This window comes from Dermacentor andersoni, chromosome 5, assembly GCF_023375885.2.
Source record: "Dermacentor andersoni chromosome 5, qqDerAnde1_hic_scaffold, whole genome shotgun sequence".
Taxonomy (NCBI): Eukaryota; Metazoa; Arthropoda; class Arachnida; order Ixodida; family Ixodidae; genus Dermacentor; species Dermacentor andersoni.
Window position 1 is genome coordinate 9,791,939 of NC_092818.1, and position 26,423 is coordinate 9,818,361.

General features: G+C 46.6%; 1 protein-coding gene across 7 annotated transcripts in view; it reads left to right on the forward strand.

Moving 5' to 3' along the window:
• The window catches only part of Amph (amphiphysin), a 265,780-nt gene that overhangs the window by 167,986 nt on the left and 71,371 nt on the right, over positions 1 to 26,423 (forward strand). For 4 of the 7 annotated variants that reach the window (XM_050177365.1, XM_050177366.1, XM_050177369.1 and 1 more), the window contains one exon: positions 25,457 to 25,702. The exons of the other annotated variants lie outside the window; for them this stretch is intronic. In XM_050177365.1, coding sequence (XP_050033322.1) covers positions 25,457 to 25,702 — 246 coding nt within the window. The remainder of the gene's footprint in view (positions 1 to 25,456; positions 25,703 to 26,423) is intronic. 7 annotated transcript variants of the gene reach the window in all.

Consider the following 26,423-nt stretch of genomic DNA (forward strand, 5'->3'; position numbering starts at 1 on the left):
CTGTTTTACGAAAGCTGTAAAGCTTAGCTGCAATGCATAAGTACAACTACAGCTCAGGTGAAAGTTTGCGAACATAAGGGGAACAATATCCCAACTTTATCTGCAATGGTAAATGAGTGTTGATCAACTACAGGGTAAAGAAAAATGTAAGCAAGTGTTTGAAAGTATCACGCTTTTGATATTAGCTAGGTTTCCCAATGTCCCAAGAGAACTCTGTGTTTCAGATATGTATACTTTGAAGGAATAGCCAGCATTTTAGGTGCAATGTGTCACATAGTTTTAACGTTTATGCTCATTTAGAGGCGATATGAACCTTTATTCTTTTTATTTTTACTTTTTCTGCGTTATACATTAGCTTCATCTGGTGTCCTCACTAAACAAAAGGTGGCCACTTCGTTATGTTTGGTGACTAAGCAGTTAATGGATGTTGTGCAGGGAAGGCTCAATATAGATAAGCTTTCGCAATAAATTATGTCTGCAAGCACTCTAGGGTATTATGAGCATGTCTAACGAGCCGGGAAGAGTTGAGCCTGCTGCCCTGGCAGAACTATAAAAGCCACAAAGATAAAATTTAGCAAAAATCGGTGGTATGATATGGTAACTCTCTGTGCAAGGATAAATGTGGTTGGATCAAACACGGACTTTGTAAAAAAAATTTATTCAGGTGTTAGAGCATGTGATATGGCCTCTATCAGCTATGCTACCTAATATCACAACATAGCTGTTGGGTACAACAGGTTTATATGTTGTGGAAAAGTGATGGGGGGCATGGTAACTGCAATATGTGACAAAATTTTTACGAACCTGGACCCCTTAGAATCATTGGAAATAATTACTAAGCCATCGTTTTTCTTTCCCTATTTTCAGGCGTCGTAACACGTTCCGTCATGGTTTGAGCGATGTATTCGTTGAACTAAGCAAGGAATTTTGCCAATATTTGGCAAAAATAAAGGGTGCGTTATGAGCAATAAGTAGGAAAACTTCAGACATGAACTAACTATGACATTTGCAGTAAATTATACATGCAAGCGATCTGGAACTTTACGAATACGTTTGAAAAACATTTATGCCGTTGCCTTGAGGAACTGTGAACTCAACTGATATCAAATCTAGCGGGAATTTATTCGGGTGGGGGCAGGGACGGAAGAAGGACACCATGGTTAATCATCAAGCCAGCAACGAACTAGCCCTTTCAAGTCTCTTAACCATCCTAAATGCCATGGCGATGTTACATATCTGTTGATGACTTACTGTTTTTCAAAAATTCCCAACAAGTGCTCCAAAGCATTACATGCAGGCAAGTTTTCAAGTTGGATGGTCACATATATATACATGTATAGGTAACTTTCAAAGTATGTGATAAAATGACAACAGACTCAATCTTTTATTGCGGCTGTTTGAAAGAAACAGCTTCGTAGGAAATCGGGTTGTAATTCTTCAGTCGCACACATCTGCTGTCTTTTTTTTGGTGTGAATAGTGCAAGTAATTTATGTTGATAGTACTTCGTTGAGTATAAGCTCAGCAATACTATCACTGAAACTACCGATGCATTTATGCTGTAGACTTAAACACCAAGTACAATTCTTTGTTTTATTATTGAATTTGTTTGTTGCAAATATCCATTTTTTATGTGTGCTGTACTGCTGCTACTGGGCAGGATCCAGGGCCTCTCTGAGGCACTCATTGCCTTTTGTTCCTGCATCTTCTTGAGATTTTATATACTTGCAAGAAATAAATGTAAATTCAAATAATTTTTTGGGCCCCCATGGTTCATCACCTGCGATTGATAAATAGGTCTATGTCTGTTAAATATAGATATAACTAACGGAAGCATTTCCAGGCTCCTTCACTACCTTTGTACTTTACTTCAAACTTCACACTTCTTCCGAACACAGCTGCGATGTCTACCTGCCAGGACCTCCGTCTCCGACCCATTCCACCCATTTCTGAATCTGACAATATTGTGCGCATCATCCGCCACGAGATTGAAGCTGCCTCCCCAGTTTCCCCTTCAGGTGCGTAACCCCCAACGCATCCCATGCAACCATTTCCCTCACCCAAACCATTGTGCGTCAAGAACTAGCAAACGCAGGATTACAGACGCTTTGCCCAGTCAACGGACCTGACTACTGCCCGCCTGCCGCACCTGAATTATACAGATGCCCAACCGTTCATCCTTGTTATCAGAATTCTGCAGAATGGCGCACTTCTGATGACAGGCCCATCCGCTTATGTTGTGGGTGCGCTTGACACATTTCCCGCCATTGTCGCAGTGCTTGGAACTCGCAGCCATGGCCGACCTATCGAAACATATGACGTCGAGGTGGTAGTTCCCGAGTGCCAGCACACAATGACGGCGACAGCGCTCTGCCGTCATCGGCAGCACGATCAGACCACTCCTCTTCGCCATCCCAGCACCTCCCTCGCTCAACTCTGCGTCGTTGCTCTCCTTCTCCCTCACACTCTCGCCGCTCAGCAGAAAACTGACGGGTGCAGCTCCGAGAGGTGAGCCTGCCGCGGCAACCCGACCCGAAATTCCTCTGCTCACACTACCTGAACATTACAACCTCATCAACGTAGACGTGGATGGTATACCTGTCGCCTCCTTCAGATTTGTGAAAGTTGGTCAATATAGGGAATTACGGCTGCGCTTGTCATTCCTGCACTTGTGTGGTGTTGAGTGTTAGATTAGCCTTAACTTTTGCAAATTCTTTTGAGCTGCTTTTCTGCTAGAGACACTAAAACACGGTCTGGATAGCCAGCCTCCTTCAAGTGTGAAGTCTGATTTTGGAAGCTGTTGTTACGGATGAGATCGATTTGATTTATTTACAAGATGAGCGAGGAGGCATAAAGACGAGATCGCAGGCAGTCGGGCATATTCTGCGCCGCGAGCAGTTTTTCAATCTCCTCTTCTGTGGCTCCACCGTGCAGCATAACATCTTCCTCCAGCACAGACGAAGCTCGTCGAGCGAGTGAGGGAACCACATAAGTGGTAGTTCTTGATTCGAGATTTTTATGATAGTAGTGCTTCAATGGAGCCACGTGAACCACTGAGTCTTCTGTGACCGGCAATTATTGGCGGTCAGTTTTGCGATGACGTAGTTGACGTCACTTAATCGGCTGAGTATCACGAATGGACCTCTGCACGTCGAGATGAACTTGCAATACAAGCCTTTCTTCTGTAGAGGTGTCCATAGTAACACATGATCGCCAGGAGCGAAAGTGACTTATATATGGCAGGTGTCGTAGCGTGCCTTGGTTGAAACTTGCGAAGACAGTGTTCTTAAGCGAGCTAGCCAATGCTCTTCTTCGGCACTACAGAATGTCTGCAGAATGGATGTGTCTTCGTTCAGTGTCAGTGGCAAAATTGTTTAAGAATGTTTCGGGACTGCTAGCGTACAACAGATAGAAAGGCATGCATACCCGGTTACTTTGTGCTTGGCTGTATTGTATGCGTACGTGACAAAGGGCAGCACGGCATCCCAATTCCTGTGATCAGCTGAGACGTACTGTGACATGTTGGTAAGCGTGCAATTCCTGCGTTCAGTGAGGCCATTTGTTTCTGGGTGGTAAGGCATTGAATGGCGATAAGTAGAACTGCAAAAGCACAGCAGTTCAACAAAGTCGACGGTGAATTGCCATCCACGGTCACTTATAAAAACATGTGGAGCACTGTGACCCAGGATGACAGAATGGAGCAGAAAGCACGACACATCAGCGGCGGTAGCAGAGGTAAGCGCTGCAGTCTCAGTATAAGGCGTCAAGTAGCCGACGCACACAGTAATTCAGTGACGGCCGGTAGAGCTCTTCGGAAGGGGGCTGAGCAAATTGATAGACTTTTTCAAGTGGTAAGGTAGGTGATTTCACTGGTTGCAAGAAGCCTGAAGGAGGCATCACTGGCTTCTTATGACATTGGCAACCTGGGAAACTTGCAATGTACTGTCTTGTGCTCTTCCATAGCTTTGGCCAATAAAAGAGCTGCCATAATCGATAAAGCATGCGAGCAAGGCCAAGGTGACCTGATGTGATGTCATCATGCATGGCACAAAGAATAGCAGTACACAGGCGTTCGGGAACGACTAGGAGCAAGGAAGCGCCTTCGGCAGAGTAATTCTTTTTGTAAAGCCGGCCGTCACACGATGTGAAGGGCGTTGTCTGACCTGACATGCGGGCAGCCTCCAATAGGGGTACGAGTGTAGGATCACGATGTTGTTCACATTTAAAGGTGCTGAGGTCAGGAAACTCGGTAATGCTGGCAAGATAGGCATCATCATTAGCGGTGGAGTGTGGCAACGGGAGATGAGACAAGCAGTTGGCATCGGTATGACGCCGACTGTTCTTGTAGGTAACTGAAAAGCTATATTCTTGACGGCATAATGCCCAGCGTGCCAGCCATCCAGAAAGATCCCCCAGTCCAACGAGCCAGTAAAGGAAATGATGATGCGTCACTATCTTGAAATGGCGACCGTACAGATATGGCTGTTTTCCAATCTGGTAATCGTTGGGACCTGTCAAATTAATGCCTAATATCACTCACCTGCGTCACTTGCAAGCTCCTAGAGCACATTATATGTTCGAATGTCGCTTCCGACCTTGATAAAAACTAATTGTTCTTTTCCAAACAGCATGGTTTTCGGAAAGGCTTGTCTTGTGGCACACAACTGTTTGAATTTACTACTGATTGTCACCTCAACATGGATTCTTCTTTTCAGACAGACGTGACCTATCTCGATTTCGCTAAAGCCTTCGACCGCGTAGCCCATATTCATTTATTAACAAAACTTTGTCGACTTCACCCTGACCCTGTAACATTATCGTGGATTAAGTGCTTCCTGACTAATCGTTTACAGTTCACTGTTATTGAAAATCGGGAGTCTAAAACTTGCGACGTAATATCAGGCATTCCCCAAGGGTCAGTTCTAGGTCCTCTCGTTTTTGATATCTATAATTTATCTTCCAAATAATCTCTACTATACGACTTTTTGCAGATGACTGCGTCCTTTATTGAAGATTTACTTCCAGCAGTGATCAGTCTAAAAACTTCAGGATCACTTGGATAAAATTGAGAATTGGTGCACTTTATGGCAAATGTCTTTAAATGTTTCTAAATGTAAATTCATGCAGATTTCTCGGAAAAGAGTTAACTATATCTATCCTTATTCCCTCAATTCAGTTAGTATTGAGCAAGTTGATTCTTGTCACTCTCTTGGGGTAACAATCACTAACAACTTATCCTGGTCAGAATACATGCTCAAGCTCACTGCTGATACCTTCCAAGACTCTTGGTATCATCAGACAATCCCTCACTCTTTCTACTCTTTCTCCCCCTTTCATCTGTTAGCTATCCTACGAAACTTTTATCTGCACCAGACTTGAGTATGCATCCTCCATCTAGAGTCCCCATCAAGCTTATTTAATCAACGCATTAGAAGTAATCCAGAGCCAAGCCTCACGGTTTATCACTTCTAAATATGACAGGAATATTAGTATTACCAAAATCAAATCATCCTTAGGTCTTCCATCCTTAACAGTGTGCTGCAGGATAACTTGTCTTTCTCTTTTCTACAAAATATACTATAATTTTCCAGATATTCATGGTGTTCTCCTGCTGCCTCCTAGTCGTACTTCCCACCGTATTTTCAATTCTTCTAGTTCACAACGACTCCATGGATCTACCAAAACCTATAATCAATCTTTTCTACCATGCACTATTGAAGACTGGAACAAACTTCCAGAGTCTATTGTCAGTGAGCGAAATCCCTAAAAATTCAAAGATAGTCTTACAACCATTTTTATTACCTAAATGTTTTCTTATGCTTTTTGTCTTTCCCTCACGAAGGAAGAGACAACTTTATTGAATCGCATGTCAATGAACTACAGGAGAGAAATATCTCCCCCGTCGCCCCTTAACAATATCTTTCCTGTATGTGGTTCTTGCTATATATAGTTGGTCTTCAATTTGGTCTGTACTTCTCGTTCACAGTTATCTTTTATGTCATAATGCGCCCTGTAATGTTTCCTGCTGCCACCCCCCCCCCCCCCCCATTATGTAATGCCCCGCTGGGGTCTTTAAGGGAAAATAGATGATGATGATGATGATGATGATGAAACTTGTGGATGTCGAAGACTACTGCCAGGCATTCCAATTTAGTGACAGTGTAATTTCACTCCGCCCTCGTCAGTGCCCGACTTGCTTACGCAACGACGTGCTGGCGCCCATGAAGAAGGTGAATGAGGACGGCACCAACGCCCACACCGCTAGCATCAGTGTGTAGCTCAGTCATCGCCTCAGGATCGAAATGGCGCAAAACAGGCCCAGAAGTTAGTAGATACTTCAGCTGACGGAACGTGTCCTCGCACCCTGTAGTCCATATGTAGGGATTATCTTTGTGAAGGAGACACATGAGTGGGTGAGCAAGTTCGGCGAAGTTCTTAATAAGCTGGTGGAAGTACGAACACAGGCCAAGGAAACTACGAAGGTCTTTCGCTGTCTTCGGTTGGCTAAACTCGTGCACTGCAGCAATCTTTTCAGGGTCAGGTCGAATACCATCTTTGTCGACTTGAAAACCGAGCACGAGAGGCTAGCGCTCACCGAGGTGACACATCTTTGAGTTTAAAATCAGTCCAGCATTTTGTATGCAGTCCAGTACGATGCCAAGTCGCTGATTGTGCTCCTCAAGTGTTTTGCCAAAAATAATTACATTGTCGAGGCAGCACATGCAGATCTCCCACTTCAGTCCACACAGCACTGTGTCCATAAACCTTTCAAAAGTTGCTGGTGCATTGCATAAACCAAAAGGCATGAAATTAAACTCGAAGGGACCGTCTGGCATCGCAAAGGCAGTTTCCTCTTTATCTGTCGGGTGCATCGGTATTTGCCAGTATCCCGATCAAAAGTAAACGGAGGAGAAGTAGGAGGCTGCATGAAAGCAATCGATATCATTGTCGATGCATGGCAGAGGGTATACGTCCTTCTTGTGGCTGCGTTAAGTCTTCGATAATCAATACAGAATCTCCACGAATTGTCCTTTTTCTTTACTAGTCTCAATGGAGCTGCCCAGGGACTGCAAGACTCCTGGACAATGCCTTTCCGCAGCTTCATTAGGTCAGCGCAGATTTCCTTCCAACACTTGCGACGTCGTTCAAGTCCTAGGTCTGGGTCGTCTGGGTACGAAGTTTGGTGTCGAGAGGCGGAGGACAAAAACGGAGCTCTTGACTGTCGTGCTCCAGGTGTCGCAGCGAGAGACTAAAGGCAAAGAAGAGACGTTTACAGTGTCTACACATTATCACGCTTTAAGTCTAATTGTTTACAACTTTCAACAAAATGCGTGTTGTCGTACCTGAATGATGATTTTCTATGTGTTTTACAGCCAAAAAAGAAGGTGGCTCTGCAGCTTTTTTCCTTTTTTTTTTCTGCAAACGTTTCTTAGCTTAAGCTTATGAGGCCATTTCAGGGCTGTTCAATGTAAAGAATGATGTGTCCTTGAGCAAAGTAAAAGCAAGAGTTGTTGGCGAGGACTCTCAAAAGCATTGAAAAAAGGGAATATAATTGCTTAGAGGTATTTGTTAGCACCAAGACTGATAAAGATGAGGTTCCCTTAAGAGTAATTGTCTCTGAGAGCGGCATATGGCAGAAGGAAATCGCTATATTTATTTTGGATAAGCTTTACCTTCTCAAGATCTGAGACCTGTTTTGAAGTAACCACGTACTCCCAAGAAGATCAACCGAGCAAAGAACGTTTATTACGGGTATCGCATGCAATATATAGCACACAGCAAGAAAGAGGGGAAGGGACAAATGGAGAGTAAGGGAAGAAAGTGATTACAGCAGGTGTGCCCAGCTTCATAGGTGTTGTAACTTCGACGGGGCGGCCGGACGAAAGGTTTACGGCATGAGGCCTAAACGGCCGAGGCACGCAGCGCCGCAAGAAAGAGCCGGACTGCTTCAGTCGGGGACCAGACAAAGAATGAATCTTTATTTCTGCGGAGGCAACTTACAGGAGGCAACTTGCAGCGTTTGGCGCTAAGTGGCGCCCTGACGTAAAGACCCAAAACCGAAACCAGAAGTTAACACAGGATACCACATCACCTCTCCCTTGAAAGGAAAAATGCTCTACTCACTCTCCTCGCAACAAAAGTAAGTCACGAGTCAAAGAACACATGTTAGCACTGTAACACACATGATTAGTGATGACATCTTTACACAATAGAATATGATATCTTTGGCTTACCCATTTTAGAAGAATGCACATGAAAACTGAATCTGAACTATTGCACTCCAGTTCTGCAGAGTTTCAGTACCCGTCTTGGGAGGACGATGAGATGCAGCCTTGCACACACAGATAACACATAAATAAATTCACAAAGTACAAAAGTAGACAGTAACAAACATCTGTGGTGCCCCCTGGGACAGCACTGATGGGTGGCTGATTCGCCCTGAGCCTGATCGCTGATGGCCCTGAGCCTGATGGCTGTCATGGATTGGGCATTGTGCGTAAAAGCACTTTACACTCCATAGTCCCCCCGTAAGTATGCTAACGACTTTTAATGTTAACTTTTTGGCATGAAAGACAAATTAGTATGGCGGCTACTACCGTAGTGAAAATGTGCATACTACACGTTTATGCTGCAAGAAACGTAATATACAAGAAATGTATGGTATCCCTTCTGCGGGGATGCTAAGAAATGAAGAAAAGTGTTCCTACAACTAGGATCCACTGATAAATCTGCAGTATAGCAGTAAGTACAGCATGCGCATAGCACCGTTTATGCTGCCAGAAATCCCCCCATTTGAAGGATACTGCTTATGTCTTATTCACCTAACAAACATGAAAGGAAATACTTTTGGCGTTAAGAGCCGAATTCGCATGGGAGGGTTGAAACCTCTGTAGACAGTAACCTAAGGCAACAAGCTACTTGGAAACATAATCCTTAAACCATTCCGGAGGTTGTCTATGGCGTGTAGACCTGCGGAGGACTGGTTCAGGTTGTAGAGGAGGAACAGCAGAAGTGTTACTCGTACCTGGACTAGAATGTGTGGCAGAGACCTGAGTGCCTTCAGGGGCGGTGTCTTGAGGAGGAGTGTTGCACTTACATTCAGGAAACTTTTCTGCACGGGGTGAACCCGGAGGTGGTGGTGGTGAGACAGGTGGTTGCAAAGAAGGGGTTGCAGCAGGAAAATGAGTACCAGTAGGAATAAAGACAGTAGCACCAGCGAGTTGATGCAACAGTTCGTCAGCTCTCGGTAGTGGAAAGGCGTCGATGATGATAGCCTTGTTGGGGTCTCGAAGATCGACGCAAAGTCGAATGGAATTGTCCTTCTTTCGAACGACGACGAGCGGAGAAATCCACTCGGACGCAGTGACTCATTCGATGACATCAGCTGATTCCAGGCGTTGCAGCTCGGCGGAGACTTGCTCCCGGAGAACCAGAGGTAGAGGACGCAGTTTCGCTGAGACTGGTTGCACTGAAGGTCTGAGACGAACGTCATGGACGAAGCCTTTTACAAGTCCCAATTGCCCTGAGAACAGATGGGCGAACTCTGTTGGAGCATTGTGCGGAAGAGACTGAGGCTGAACACTTGGGTCAACTGAAAGTCCTGATACTTGACATGTGAGCGAAGACCCTTGAATGTCAATGCCCAAAGCTTGAATGGCATCTAAGCCCAGAAGAGAAGTGCCTTGGTTCGTGACGTGAAATGTCACTACTGCAGCATTGTTGCGATACTTGACGAGCATGGAGAAACGTCCTGAATGCAGAATTTCTTGCTGCGAATAATTTTTGAGTTGAAGACTCAAAGGAGATAATGGAGAAACCTTGAAATGTTCTTCGTATAGGGAGCTGTTCATCAGCAACAATGTAGCTCCTGTGTCCACGAGCAACTTGAGTGTAGTATTCGCAATGAGGACTTCGGCACAAATTGTTGCTGGACGGAAATTCGGTGCTTGAATTGTAAGCACAAACGGGACTGTAGAGGCTGATTCTGTATCAGCGGTAACAGAAACAAGCTGCGTTCGAGCAGGCGGCTGTCGCTGCGTTCGGTTCCTCGAACAGCAAACTGAAGCGTAATGTCCCACTTTTCCGCACGCACGGCAGGTAACGTGCTTTGCTGGACAGGCTGGATCGGATGCGATGTGGTGAGGCGAACCACATCGGTAGCAATGGGGTGCGAATTCTCAGCTGGCTTCGCAGACTTCGGGCCGGGCGTCACGTTGGCCGGCCGCTCGAGGATGCGACTGTCCGCCACGCCGTTGATCGCCATCTTGCAGGCGCCGGTTCGAGGGAGAAGGGGGGCGGGGACCACCATCTTGCGCGCCCGGGCGAGGAAGGAGATGGCTGGCGACGCCATCTTGCCGTTGCGTCGAGATGCGCTGAATGGATGAGCTGCTGAAGACTTGAAATTCCTTGTCAACTTGCTCCACACTTCGTCCGATTTCCTCGGCTTTCTTGAGCGTGAGGGATGATCCTTCGTATAGTAGCCGTTCTCATACTCTTTTTGATGCGACGCCTTGGAGGATTTGGTCGCGAAGAGACTCATCGTGCCAAGCACCGAACGCACAAGCAGGCGCTAGCCTTTGTAGCGCGGTGACGAAGTCCTGGAAGGTTTCCCCAGGTAGTTGCTTCCTGTCCTGGAAGATAATGTGGTGCACCAGGGGATTGGAGCTTTCTTCGTAGTGCTGGTCGAAGATGCGAAGAATGTCTTCGAACGTAGCGGCCATCTGGTCCGTTTGCAACGCGAGGTCATAGTAGAGACGCTGCCCCTCAAAGCCTAAATTACTCAGTAAAATGGCTTTCTTCCTCTCGTCTTGTAATGCTTTGCATCCGGTCGCCTGAAGAAACGTGCAAAAAGAACGTTTCCATGTGAGCCACGGTACCAAAGGAGTACCGGGTATGCAAGGAAAGGCGGCATGGATAGTGCGAACGCCATGCTGGGCACGGAGAACAAAGGCGGGGGAGTTGCGGTGGACGACGTCGAAGTGGACGTAGCGCCTTGCATGCCTGAATCAGGGGAGCAGCAGAAGTAGAAAGGCAAGGGGACGTAAAAAGTAAAGTGAGCGGTTTACCTCGTCGCCAGTTTGTTGTAACTTCGACGGGGCGGCCGGACGAAAGGTTTACGGCATGAGGCCTAAACGGTCGGGGGCGCAGCGCCGCAAGAAAGAGCCGGACTGCTTCAGTCGGGGACCAGACAAAGAATGAATCTTTATTTCTGCAGAGGCAACTTACAGGAGGCAACTTACAGCGTTTGGCGCTGAGTGGCGCCCTGATGTAAAGACCCAAAACCGAAACCAGAAGTTAACACAGGATACCACAATAGGCACGTGCGGTGCCATGACGATACAAGTCTCCTCTTCTCTTAGGGAGAGAACCTGTCAGGGGGACGTCTCGAACGGGTTGACCTTCGTAATTCCAGGGTTCTGGTCTCATCCGTCGTATTCGCACTACATGTAGCGGTCTTGTCGACGGCTCTGTCGCCTCTGGCTGAGAGACGCGGCTGCACTTGCTCAGAGTCCTGCACCACCACACGCGGTTGCACTTGGTCCAAGTGTCGTCGCATTAGTTCACCCTCCGGTCCCTCGGCAGTCCCCATACAAGACCCCTCTGTTGTTTGGACACGTGCTTGAGTCCATGGGTCTCCGAGGCAACCGCAGTTTCGCACCCAAATTGGTTTATCGTTCTGCAAGAAATCATTGGCAAAAGGGTAACTGTAAGGCTGCATTTCTGATGGCAAGTTATCATGTCGGGAGCGTAGCTCATGCCCCATCAGCAGCATAGCCGGCGTTTTTCCGCCCGACAGCGGCGTTCGTCGGAAGTTGTGCAAGATCCTGGTCAGCCGCGTTTGCATTGATCCTTGCCTGTTTTTCTGCAGGCTTTGTTTTATGGTACGCACCGCTCGTTCCGCCAACCCATTCGATTGAGGGTGATATGGTGCAGTGCGCATGTGCTTTATTCCATTCACTGTATTGAAAGTCCAGAATTCCCGGCTTGCAAACTGCGGCCCATTATCTGTGACGATTTTGCGCGGCAACCCAAAAGTGCTAAAGACGGTGCACAGTGCATCTACGGTCGTCCCAGTTGTGGAAGTTCGCAAAGGCACAGCTTCCATCCACTTACTGTGGGAATCGACCACAATTAATAGCATGTAGCCATCCACCGGACCCGCAAAATCAATGTGCAGACGAGACCACGGCTGCCTTGTTTCCGGCCACGGGACTGGTACCTGGCGTTGAGGCATCAGTGCAGCTTGAACACATAAGTGACACGTCTTACCAAGCTGCTCAATCTGTTTATCAATGCCGGGATACCAAAGCAGCGAGCGAGCTAGTCTCTTCATCGCGGTGATTCTTTCTGTGTTTCATGAATCAGCTCCAACACTGCGTTCCTGGCTGCTTTAGGCACAACGACTCAGTGGCCCCAGTACACCAGGCCTTCTCTCACAGTTAGCTCGTCCCTCCGGACTAGGTACGGCTTCAGAGTGACTTGCTTAGCGTCTAAATGCCGGGGCCAGCCTTCCTGCACCCACTTCCGCACCACAAGTAACTCCTCATCTTCGGCCATATAGTGGGCCAGTTGTTTGGCTGACAGCACTCTACTGTCCAAACAGGCGGTGAAAAGTACGTACTCACAGTCATCAGCGCCGTCCTCGTCTCCGGACACTTCCTTGGAAGGCGCTGCCCGTGGCAGGCGGCTGAGTGCATCAGCCAGAACATTCGCCTTGCCGTCCTTGAACTTGACGATGTAGGAGTAGGTGCTCAACAGGAGGGCCCACCGTTGTATGCGGGCGGCCACCATGGCTGGAACTGGCTTATCTAGATTGAAAATACTGACTAATGGCTTGTGATCAGTCAGAAGTGTGAATTTCCTACCCAACAAATATGCCCGGAATTTCACCACTCCAAACACTAATGCCAGGGCTTCTTTTTCAAGCTGCGAATACTTCCGCTCTGTGTCTGTGAGTATGCGGGAGCGGAAGCGAATGGGTTGCTTCATCCCCTCAGCTGTGCCGTGAGAAAGGACGGTTCCAATGCCGACTGATGAAGCGTCACATTCTAGTACCAACGGTTCGTCCGGGTCGTAATTCTGCTTTACTTATCAGTGCTTTGACCTCTTGGAATGCCTGCTGCTGAGCAATGCCCCACTTCCACTCCGTCTTGGCGCGCAATAGTTCGTACAGAGGTGCAAGGATTGTGGCTGCCTGTGGTAGAAACTTTTGGTAATAGGTGACCAGACCCAAAAATGACCTTAACTCGGGACGTCGGGTGTGCCGACGTCCAGAATAGCCTCAAGATTTTCCCTTTTGGCATGCACGCCCTTATCGTTGATTTTGTAACCCAAAAAATCCTCATTCTCACGAAAGTTTGACTTCTCCCGATTCAGCCGCACCCCGAACTCGCGGAACCTTCCCAGAACTCGACGTAAGGTGGCGGCGTCATTCCGCTTTTCTGCAATGATTACGTCCAAATAGACCTGTACTCCGGGCAGTCCTTGCAAAATTGTTTCCATGCGTTGCTGAAATAGCGCTGGCGCAGAGGCTACTCCGAACGGAAGGTGTGTGAAGCAAAAAAGGCCCTTCTGTATATTCACCATCGTGAGCAGTTGCGATTCTTCGTCTAACGCAGTTTGATTGTAAGCGTCCCGGAGATCGATAGTTGTAAAAACACCGCCGTTTAACGTCGCCGTGATGTCCTCTATGCGCGGGAGAGGATACTGGATCGTATGGCAGGCTTGGTTGATAGTAGTTTTGAAATCGCCACATAAGCGAATGTTTCCGTTACGCTTTACCACAGCCACCACGGGTGCCACCCACGCAGAGTGTGCGACCAGAGCAAGGATTCCATTTTCAACTAACCAAGTAATTTCGGCCTCCACTTCTGAGTGCAACGCGTACGGCACCGGCCGTGCCTTACAGAACCGAGGAACAGGTTCATCCCGCAATGGCAAACGGGCAGGCGGTCCCTTTATGAGCCCTAACTCGGGTCGAAACACGTCGGAAAATTCTTCTAACAAGACTTGAATGCCATTGTCAACTTCACGAATGGCTGCACTCTCACCTTCCTGCGTTGCGCTGAGCACCGGCTCCCCAAGGAGGTCCAGAGCTGTCATGACGTCCCGGCCACACAGGTTCGGCCCGGAACAACTCAGCACCGCTAATGTGGCTTTCGTAGTCTTCGAACCCAAGGAAACGTCGAGCTGTAAGTGGCCACGCACCGGCAGTAGTCCAAGGAAGCACGACAACTTGAGCGGCGATTCTTGCAGTTTCGGCCAGGCATTTTGATGCTGTACGTAGGTGGGCCAAGTGATGATAGAAACCGGGGACCCTGTGTCCAGCTGCATCTTGATCGCTATTTCATTGCAAAGTAGAGTGCACATTATTGCCTTTACGGTGTGAATGTTTCCAACAAAATTATATGCCGTTTCAACGAGGAACAGAGCTTCTGATCCCGGATCATTGCAGTTTCCTGTTCTTTTCTTTCTTTTCTTTCTTTCTTTCTTTCTTTCTTTCTTTCTTTCTTTATTGAATATTGCAAACCTTGTACAGGTCCAAGCAGGGTGGGTCAAATGGCAACAAAACAATAAACAATAATAACGAGGTAAAACAAAAACAAAAAAAAAACATCAATGTGTGGCGAAAGGCAATAAGGAATCATTCCAGTCGGTTACAGTGCGAGGGAAAAATGAAAACTTGAATAAATCTGTTCGCGCAAAATACGGCGTCAGGGAATTAGGATGTATGCCTTGACGTTGAAAGCGACAGATATGGAGAAGGGTTAATAGCTAGATCTTGATTCCAAAGCAAGAAAAGAAACTGCAAACGTAAATTTTTTCTTCATTGTTCAAGACATTGTATACCGTTAATCTGCATTAATTCAGAGGGTGAGTCATACGGGGAAAATTTAGAGTAAATAAACCTTACAGCTTTTCTCTGTACCTTTTCTAGGCGGGTGATATTGTGTTTATTAAATGGGTCCCAGACAACGCATGCATATTCAAGTTTAGGTCTAATTAGTGAATTGTAAGCAAGTAATTTTACGCTAGGGGGAACAATTTCTTGGCTTATGTCTTAAAAAATACAGTTTACGGAATGCGGAAGAACAGATGTTATCTATATGTAAATTCCATGATAAAGTATTAGTTAGTGTGACACCCAAATACGTACTTATATTTAGTCTCTTCCAGCAAAGGTGACGAACCAAGCCTGTAGTTAAAAGAAAGCGGAGCTTTTTTGCGAGAGAAGCGAAGAAAGATGGTCTTATCAGTGTTAAGTTTCATGTCCCACGTTTCACACCATTCAAAAATCTTAGCAAGAGAGGAGTTAAGGTGGATTTGGTCGTTAATTGAAGTTATTTCTTGAAAAAGCACACAATCATCCGCAAACAACCTGATCTGGACATTCGAATCAAGTTCAGCAGTAATGTCATTAATATATTAATATATAATAAAAACAATAATGGCCCCAGCACACTTCCTTGGGGCACGCCAGAGCCGCCCGGAAGGCAACCTGATTGCTGCTCATTAACCGTTACAAATTGGTAGCGATTGGTTAAATATTTTGATATCCATATGATTAATATTTCTGGGAGTCCAGTGCGTCTGAGTTTTAAAATTAGTTTGTCATGGGGAACTCTATCGAAAGCTTTACTGAAGTCAAGAAATATTGCATCAATTTGCCCGTTCCTATCGAGACATGAAGCGAGTGAATGTATTACTTTCACTGATTGTGTAATTGTTGAGTATCCTTTTCTAAACCCGTGCACAACCGTGGCTATCTTCCAGTCGCTCGGTAATTTTCCATGAAGTAATGAAATACGAAATAAAATAACTAGAAACTTTGCAACAGATTCCGCATATCTCTTCAGAAACACGTTAGGAAGGTTGTTGGGACCACATGATGATTTAGTTCTTAAATTTAGTAACATAGAAACTACGCCAGGGTATGAAATAAGATGTACATCACAGGGGTGAAACACTGCGTCATTGGATGGACAAGCACCGGATTTAGAAAACACACTGTGAAAGTAGTCATTGAGGTGGTGCGCAATATCCCCGTGATCGGTAACCACAGAACCATCAACCAAAATTTGCGACACCGGTTTCTTTTTTTCACTTGTATAATTCCAAAACTTTTTTGGTTCCTCTACAATGAAATTTGGCAGCACTGTATTAAAATAATGTTCTTTCAAGGAGTGTACTGCATGTGCAAGTCCTTCTTTTAAATCCTTTAAATGACCTAAATGCAAGCGCTGTTTCTTTAACCTTTTTATCTTTCGCTTTAAGTGGATTATTTCACGCGTCACCCACGGTGTTAGTCTACGAAGAAATTTACGTTTGCTCGGCACAAACTTATCTATACAGTAGTGGCACATATCTTTAAAACGGCGCCAAAGTGTGTTCAAATCAGTATCATTAAAATCGATAAGGCATGTTTCCAAATGTTCTATAGTGGATGCATCATCTGCATGTGAGTAATCTTTGAAAGAACAATGTTTCACAGTGTTATTAGGTAGAGTACAAGCGACAATGAGTAAGTGAACACTGACAAGCAGGTGGTCAGAGATGCCTTCCACAACTTCAACAGTGTAATCAGGTAATCCTCTTGGCAAAAATACCAAATCCAGTACAGGTTTGCTAGTTCCTTGTACACGTGTCGGCTCCTGTACACGTGTCGGTTCGGATGCATGGCAATAATTTGCTGGTGTGGCCACGTGAACGGTTCCCTCGTTCTGCTGTCTGCTTGTCCGGGACACATCTTGCGAACATGACCGCGCTGCTGGCACCGGTACCACTTTGCCGAGCGGAACCGGCAGGTTCTGGGGTCGTGCCCTGTCTTTCCACACCTGAAGCATGGTGGCCGACTTTCACGTCGTGCATACATGTTTCTTAACATGTGTACGCCTTCATCATCAGGCGCAGTCTTCAACGTTTTCACGTTTTCTTCCGCCATTTCCATTGCTAAGGCGATTTCCTCTGCTTCGCTTCTTGTTAAGGATGCCTCAAAAGCAGTTGACGACGTACCGAGTTGTCTTGCAAGCCACAAACTTTACTATACGGTCCCGGAGCATCCTGTCAAGTGAAGTGCTGAAGTTGCAGGTATCTGCCAATTGCCGAATGGCTACAAGAAAATCTGACTGGCTCTCCTGGCATCTGATTACTTTCATTCGGGCTAGGCGAAAAATGCTTCTGCAGTATGTAGAGTGCTTCATTGTATGACAGCTCGTTCACCTTTGTTGGCGCGCAGCATCCACTAACAACGGCCACCGTGTGAGTGCTCAGCCCTGCTACGAGCAATGCTCGCTTCTTCTTTTCTTTCGTGATGCCGTTGCCTTCGAAGAAAGCTTCTAGCGTCACTAGATATGCCAGCCAGTGGTCCGTAGCTTCCTCGAACTTTGGTGGGCTTGCATATCTGGCCATGGCTACCGGGGTGTTGCTGGTGGACAGCAGGCTTGTCCCATCTTCGTCGCCACTGAAGTAGCCACGTACTTCCAAGAAGATCAACCGAGCAAAGAACGTTTATTATGGGTATCGCGTGCAATATATAGCACACAGCAAGAAAGAGGGGAAGGGACAAAAAGAGAGTAAGGGAAGAGTGATTACAGCAGGTGCGCCCAGCTTCATAGGCACGTGCGGTGCCATGACGATACAACACGTTTTTAGTTGACAGTTCTGATAATATTGTCACGAGGGCCTATGATGGAGCTCTACGAGACCTCGTGCGACGCCGACTTCGCGATCCAGCAATATGGTGAGGTTACCTTCGGCAATGCCTATTCCTAGTTGGTCTTGGGGGCATTCAACGAGGACGAAGATGCTACTTCGAGGCGGTAACGTCACGCAGTCATCGACCACGCGTAAAGCCACGCGGTGATGTTCATCCTCCACACTCGAGTCCGAAGAAACATAGTTAGAAAAAGTCACGAACAAGTCACGAACAAGTCACGGAGGTTAATGATCGCCCCATATTCCTGGAGAAAGTCCATGCCCAGTATAACTGTGTAACTGTGTAACTGTGTATAACTGTGTACGAGAACACTTGGGCAGCACAAAGAAAGACGCTATGAAAGTCGAAGTAGAAATTGCAAGTCTGGCGGTGCATCGTCCAATGGGTGACACGAGGTGTCCTCCGGCCGTAATCAGATGTGGGCCGTCCCACGCTGTCAGCACCTTGCGTAGCCGAGAGGCCAGTGAGGCACTCATAATCGAGTAGTCAGCTCCCGTATCTACAAGTGCAGTTACCGGATAACCGTCGATTGAAGCAGTAATAGCAGTAGAAGTTCTTTTGGCAGTTTCGAATGAAGGCGTCAGCGGTACGTTGCGAGGGGATGGCATCGGCGGAGGATATTTGACGGTTCGCATGACAGTGGCCTCACCCCCGGAGGTCGGCGTTTTCAGTTTCCCCGGTGCGGGCTTCCACCGTTGACTCCAGCGGAATCAAAGGCGGGTCGAGCACAGTTTGGTGACGCGTACCGACGAGGTCAAGGTGACCGTGACTGTCTTCGCTGTTGAGCAGGAGGAAGACGGTTACTTTCCAAGTATTGCTCGATTTCGTGCTGGCATTCGCCATAGCGAGGGCAACGGGCGTCCGGATGGTATCCCCGCAGACCAATCCGTCGGTACTGGCAGTCGCGATACATGTGACCAGCCTCCCCGCAGTGATAGCACAACGAACTGTTGTCGGGGGCGCGCCATACTGTAGATTTGCGTGAACCAGGATGAAAGGCTGCTTGCGGATTCGTGCGGTGGATCGGACTTGGGGAGCGTCGAGAAATCCCAGCACGCGGCTGCGAAAAACGGCCCGTCGACGGCGCGCAAGCCCGAAGAGCATCCGCGTACGAGAACGTGGGAGGTTCGCGTCGTGTTGGTGGCGAGGGATGAACCACTTTGCCGATTTCTTCCCGAATGACATCCGTAAGAACCGCGGCACTGGGAGGTGCCGGAGCCGATACATAAGACTTCTGCAGTTCTTCTTGAACAATTTGTCGTATTAGCTCGGTAAGGGACTCCCTGTCATCATTTGCAGGTACGAGAGAGCATGCAGCAGTCATGGTGGTCTGGCGTTCATACTGCGAGAGCCGTTGCCGAAGCATACGTTCCACGACTGTTGCCTCGCGAACGAACTGAGAGACTGTTGTAGGAGGATTGCGCACGAGGCCCGCGAAAAGCTGTTCCTTTACGCCTCGCGTTAGCAGACGCACCTTTTTGTCTTCTGGCATAAGTGGATCGGCTTGACGGAACAATCGCGTCATGTCTTCGACGAACATGGCGACGGTTTTGTTTGGCATTTGGAACCTCGAAGACAGTGCCTGTTCGGCTCTTTCTTTCCTTTCGGGAGTGCAGAAGGCTTCGCAAAGCAGTCGGTAAAACTCCTGCCAGCTGGTAAATGAGGCTTCGTGGTTCTCGTACCATACTCTCGCTGCGTCTAAAAGGGAAAAGTAGACGTTCTTCAACTTACGGCGATTGTCCCAGTCGTTAAAGGCGGCGACCCGGTCGAAATGGTCCAACCAGTCTTCAACGTCCTCAAAGGCGTCGCCATGGAACGGGTTAGGCGTGCGAGGCGCGTTGAGAATGCATGGTACGGCAGCACTTGGGATCCCCTCAGTTTGGCTTGCGGTAGTTGTCGACATCTTCCTCACGGAGCCTGCCAGGGGACTGTATTGCGGTGGAAGACCTTGGAGGCGACGGCTGCTTCGATAGATTTCTGCCGTCCCCGAGGTACTGGCGTCGGTAGCTTCTGGTTCAGGACCCGTAGGCATACGATGGATGCGTACCCAGCACCTCCGCCAGTTTGTCACGAGAGGAAAAGCCAGTCAGTCAGTTCTAAGTGAATGGCCGTTTACAGTTCGTTTTGCAGCAGCTACCACGCACACTTCTTCTTCCTCGACTTCTAGCGTAATAGTGCGTGCCATTATTTTAGACTTCATGAAAACTCACGAAGATGGGGGGTTAAAAGCCCCTTCTTTCGACATCACCGACCTGTACTATTCCCACCCATGGGCACATTTGCTAAAGTGTGTTAAAACTAGCATTGATGAATTTAAAGTGGTCGAGTTTTGTGCAGAAGTGGGAATTTCTGTTAAGATTTCCTTGCTTTGGTGGAATTTTGCCTAACATCGACTTTTATCGAGTCGAATAATATCTTTTGTAAAAAAATGTGTGTTCTCATGTATAGCTTCCGTGCTAAGCAGCCTTTTTTTAACTGAACTTGACAGTGATTTGTCACGCAGTCTCAAAGGAACAAATGTACAAATTTTTTTACATTTATTGGGCATATTTCTGGATGTTATCTTATTGGCTACTCATGGGAAACTTTTGAAAATGAGAGCAAGGAAGTATTGCATGTGTTCCACAATGGTCTTAATCCTCTTCAGGTGACAGTTGAATGGCCGATTGACCGAACCATTAGATTTCAAAACTTGAAAACTCCTTTGCTCCGACAACCAGCCATGCTGGTGCTATGATCCAGAGGCTAACAAAGCTTCACTCCCATTTCACTCTAACCACTAGAAACTAACCATGGGAGGCATTGCGACAGTGTGCCTCAGCAACGCATTAAGGAAATATTACGCTCAGCTAATGAAGCATAGCTTCCAGAACCAGACTTCGCGCTTGAAGGAAGCTGGCTATCCTGAACGTGTTTTAGTGTCTATAGCGGAAAGGCAGCTCAAAAGAATTCACGGAAGTTCAGGCCAATCTAACACTCAACACCATGCAAGTGCAGGGACGAGAAGCACCGCCGTAATTCCCTGTATTGACCAACTTTCACATAATCTGAAGGAGGTGGCACTCCGCGATAACATTGGGGTGTTTTTTTTTTCGGTACCCGGTAGGCTGAGAAGGCTCAGATGACAAAGCTGAGAAAAGCTGAGAAGACAAATCCGTCCAGGACAGAAAAGGCTAAGCCAAAGCTGAGAAGACAAATATGTCTAGGACAGAAAAGGTTGAGTGCACAAAAAGGCACAAAACAAGCTCGTAGTTTGCAAGCCATTTGTGATTGATCGTATTTTACTCTCCTGTGGGAAACAATACGTAGGCCAAATCAGTGGGTGCTTAACTGAGTGGTTGAGAGATCACATTAACAAAACAAAAAAGCTGTCGCCTGATAGGTTTCTTGCCCTCCATACCCAAGCACGTCATTGCCGACCTTTGTTTGAGAAAACAGTCATTGTTGGCTGATATAAAGAGAACACCCGATCGCACACACTTGGTGAATTGTGCATTTGCAAGCCATCAGTAGCGTTGTCTCCTAAGGACTTAGATTTCCTGTGTAAGCGGTGACAGTTTGTTTTGGTAGGTTATTGCGAGTCATAAATATGGTTCAACAGTGCGAGTTTCATTGCATATGTTTTTCGGTACTTCCACAGGATTTATGTCTGCTATGGCGCATGTTCTGTAAGCTCCTGAGACCCGAATATAGCTATGATACATAATCGCTCTTCAAGCTGGTTTTTATTGTCTATGGGTATGTTACGAACACGTAAAATGTTTTTTGAATTTAAATACTTTTGTTAGATGCCGAAAACTGCACCTCCATGCACGTGGCAGCAGTAACCATCTCCTAATGTCTGCTATGATAAAAACTGCATTTAATTGCCTAAACACAGAGATGAAGGTGAAACTGCCTGCAGTATATTGCCATGTTGCTGCTGCATCGCGAATTTTCACGTCATCTCAAAGAATTAGAAATACTCAGGCTTGCTTTCTGCCACCCGTGGCAACACAGAAGTCTAGCTCAATCTAGTGTCAGATTTGTCGAAAGCAGATGACAAGAATATGAGTTGAAATTGAAATTGAAATTGAAGTTTATTCAAAATAGGAAAGTACACAGGAAATGTTGTACAGGACATCTGGATCCCTAGCTCAAGGCTAGTTGGGATCCATGCTAGTTATTAATTCACAATATTAACATCAATACGAAGAAGTATAAGTAAGTCATATATACATAAACATTCATTTAAAACACAAGGCAGGGTACGTGTATTAGCTACGAGAAACCCACAGAAAGAAATTTGTATTTAGTAAATTATACACTGCAAGTGAAAAAGGTAAACATGTGTACACCATCCAAATGAAAACTATCCAGTTAACCACTTCTTTAAAGTTACGCATGCACCGGACATGAAATTCAGAGGGAATGTTTTGAGTGATCGGTTGGACGTGAATTTTTGGGAAAGGCATGTGCAGTATACTGTGCACTCTTGGGAGTATACTCTTGGGAGGATATGAGCGGTCTGATCTTGAGAGCAAGCATTGTTGTTCCTAGTAGCACTGCATTGTCTTTTTATATGTGCCTCCTTGTGTCTGTGTTACGTTTCGCGCTGCATCAAAAGCGTTCCTGGCGATTCACCAACAAGCCCCCATCGCTTCCCGTGTTGCAAGCTTACTACTGTCGTTGAAAAGAAAAATGTATAATCAATGCATTCTACCGGTGCTGATATATGGGACAGAACCCAAAGGTTAACAGGAAGGTTGAGAAGTTAAGGACTGCGCAAAGAACAATGGAACAAAAGATGTTGGACATGACATTAAGAGACAGGAAGAGAGTGGTGTGGGTCAAAAAGCAAACGGGGATAATCGATATTCTAGTCGGCATTATGAGAAAAAGAATGGAGCTGGGTAAGCAATGTAATACGTAGGGTAGATAACTGGTACGTGGACCATTAGAGTTGCAGAGTTGATGCCAAGGGAAGGGAAGCGCTGCCGAGGACGGCAGAAAACTAGGTGGAGTGATGAAATTAGGAAATTTGCAAGTGCAAAACAGGGTAATTGGAGATCGCTGGGAGAGGCCTTCGCCCTGCAGTGGACATAAATATAGGTTGATGATGATGATTACGGACTTGGGCAATTCTTGAGAAATGCCGAACTGGAAAATGCATCTATAGGAATCTTTTGTATCTCAAGTTCCACTAAAGAACATCTCCAAACTGTCACTTTAAGGAAGCACTAATGTTGAACAGTAAATTACCTCAAACTGGTAAAACATTCTTTCAAAATTTTACTTTCACTCATTCGGTGGAAAATAGTTTATTGTACTGACGAAGAATAGCGCGATACATAATGGATGAGAAAGGAAGATGACACAAGCGGAAAGCCAACAACTACAGTTTATTGACAGAAACATAAATATATATTGCATAATACACAAACCTAAAAACCTATATAGATTGGCGGCCAAGCAATAAATTTCTTGCATGTGCTGGATCACAGACTGTCTCGCAACACATGTTACCGGACTTGTGAATAAAAAATTCAGTTTCGCTCGAAAGGCGAAGCATCGATTGCACGAACAAAGTAGCAGACAACCATACGAATTAGGGATAGTGTCTTTATAGGTCGTATCAACTTGTAAACATTCACTTGCTCACTAAATGAGCTAGCATGGTGTCACCACACGCAGGAAACTTGAACACATCAATGCGATGACCGCGGACACCCGCTGTCAAAACAGTGGCGTGAAGTGCGCGGCTGCAGAAGTGAGCTTAGTGACCTTCATGCTGTCTCGCAGAGACTGAATTTTATCCTCTTCTCCCATGACCTAGTTGGCCTCTCGACTGCTCTCCTCAGTCTTAAAGTGAAAGAAAAGCCTGCCCCTCATCTTTGCCCTGTGACACGTCTCGCACAGTTGTTGCATCAACACAACATCTATGAAGCCCATTGTTTCGTTTCTTCTTTCACTGTTTGAGTGTTCCCATGTCAGTTTCTGATTACTACATTTCCAGGAGATGGTATTTATTATTCTTAATCCATTTTTTTCTGTAAAGTCTACGGGCATATCTTTTTGTTTTACTATTTCTAGTTAGTGGCATGATTTGGTGCGTTCCAGCCTGCCTTTTCTGCACTTTCGCATTGAAATCACCCGTGAACATATTGACCTTTCTGATTTCTAATTCGGTTTTCTTTTGTGACTGGTATTTTAACTTCGAAAAAACTCCTTAATAAACCGCCGATCCGGGACACTGCATGTTACTACCGGTTTTGATAGCAGTTTCTTGTTCTTTGCGCAAGGGATATGCAACATTTTCTTAGTTAAACGTTCCCTTTCAATCGACACATCTGTCTAGTCCCATATCTTCGTCAGAGAAGCATAGGCTAGTGTTGGCAGCCTTTGGTGGCGGAACATATATGTACTTATAATGCGTCACATCGGCGTTCATCACTTCTTATGCTGACACAGTAGATATGAAAAAAATGGTTTATTTAAGAACACTGACGCGAAAGCTGAAATATAGAGTGATTTATCCTTCTTGTAAGAGTTGTTGATTCATGAGCCGAGGCGGGCCAATAGCGTGTAGACGGACTAGGCGGATACGCTGCCTAAGCTTCGGTGCAAGGGAACCATCTTAGCACGTGTACCGGGCGAATGCTAAAGTGCATGTATGTGAGTATCGGAACGTTTTATCCATTATGTTTTAGTACAGTAAGGAAAGTGGAAGCACGTGAATTGCCTCAGCTTTGTTATCGGTGCGATATCAATCAGCGCCAGGCTTTCTGGGGATCCGTTCGAACTCTTCTGAACGACTTCACTGTGACAACGGCAACAACTCGTAGGCATCCTTTGCATACAGGCTACATAAGAATGAGGTGTTATCTGCGTTTGCATAATTCTGTTGAAGAATATTATATTTAGAAACCAGCATGGCACAAATGCAACCAGCGCAGTTTCCAGTACGAGCCAGCGAACTGCTGCCGAGAACCAGCGTGTGTACAGCGCAAACCAGTGTATTCCAGCGTCATAGCAGTGAAACCAGCATCTCGTACAGTGTGCCCCAGCTATTATCCTGCATTTTCACAGGTGTCCCAGCGATTCCCAGCGAGTGCTAGCGTTCCCCAATGGGATATAGTGTCAAAAAACGCGCTCGTTCCACATTGGAAGGCACGGAAAGACACTGGTTTTGGAATATGGATATGTCCTCGTATGACCTGTATTGCCGTTAATTTACGTCTCCTAATTACTGCTACCCTTTCGTTAACGCAGTAGAAATAGTTGTTGATCCCATGCAGCTTTATCAAGAAAGCTTCTTCTGATTTTGCCGAGCTGTATGACGTCGTACGAGATAATTTCCGAAAAAGCCCTGCGAAGCTCGATGGCATCCTGTGTTGAACATTTCCAGTGAAGGGTTGTAGATTCGTCTACATGTGTTCAACGTTGTACACGGTATCATTCATACATTGCGTGCCTGCCCCTACCGCATGACACGAGACCCTTGGGTACACGAGAATGAATTACAATCGCAAACAATTAACTCCGCTGCAAGTATTTTGATCCGGTGAATGCACACTCGTATTGCAAGTAAAGTTCACAGCGCTGCAGGCGCGAGGCTTGCGCATTCAAACACAGTGGTTGAAATTATGCGGCACTTTTGAGACGTTGACGTGCATGCGGCGTAAGCACAAGTGCCTCCCGCTGGCGCTTGTGTCCCTGCCGGGGCATGCAGCGTTGCATGTTGGCCTTCCTGGGCGGCGCAGATCCCCAGTGCGTGGCGTGTGGCACTAGCAGCCGCATGAAGTGCATCTGGCTGAACGACGCCGAGTTCTCTTTCCTGCGCTACCAGCCGTGGCAGTGCCTGCGCTGCGCCGTCAACCACTCGTTCGAGGCGGCCGGGGGCTGCAGCCAGGCTACGCGGCGCAACCTCTGCATCTGGTTCACGCGAGTCACCCGGCTCAAGGCCAACTACACCGAGCTCCAGTGCAAGATGCTCTCCTCCGCCGAAGGTCAGCCGATGCATGTGCCTGCTGTAGTACGTGCGGCCATGCGCCGCGGTATGTAGTGCCTCTCGGCTTTTGTCGGAAAGGATGTCAGATGCAGAACTATAACTGCCGGCTCTACAGGAGAGGGCCAGATGGAGAAATGTTTGAGGATGAGCGTTCTTCGCTGGTTGGACATTTCTCATGCTGCATGTCTTCGCTTGCAGTGCTGTCTGGTACGTCATGAAAAGTGACAGTTGCCCGTGACAGTGACGAATTGCTTGCAAACAAGTGATCCCCGCTTGAATTTTTATCGGCCATACTCTGACAATTGATAATGCGCATTGAAGCGGCGAAAAACAAGGATGGCACGGAAGTGTGGTGTCGTGCGTGAATGCCGGTGGTCGTAGCCATGTGTGCACTACAGGGCACAGCAGTGCGACACAATTAAGGCCGGTCATTCGTGCACTGTTGCGACATCCACGTTAAATATTTCCAGAACATTGTTGAATTGGGAGTTCATATTTCTGAGACCAGAAAAAGGAGCAAGAACAAAAGGGCGATGAAGTTCGTTGCTACGAATAAAGTTGGTCAAAGTGAAGCTCGGGACTACAAAGTCGAGGCATCAACAGAACACTTTATCGGCGACAGTTCGTAGGCAGGAACTGTAATAAAGTGACTAATAAAGTGGTCAGCACTTTAGTACTTTCTACACATGCTTCCTTTTGCTTACCTCAAGGTCTTATAG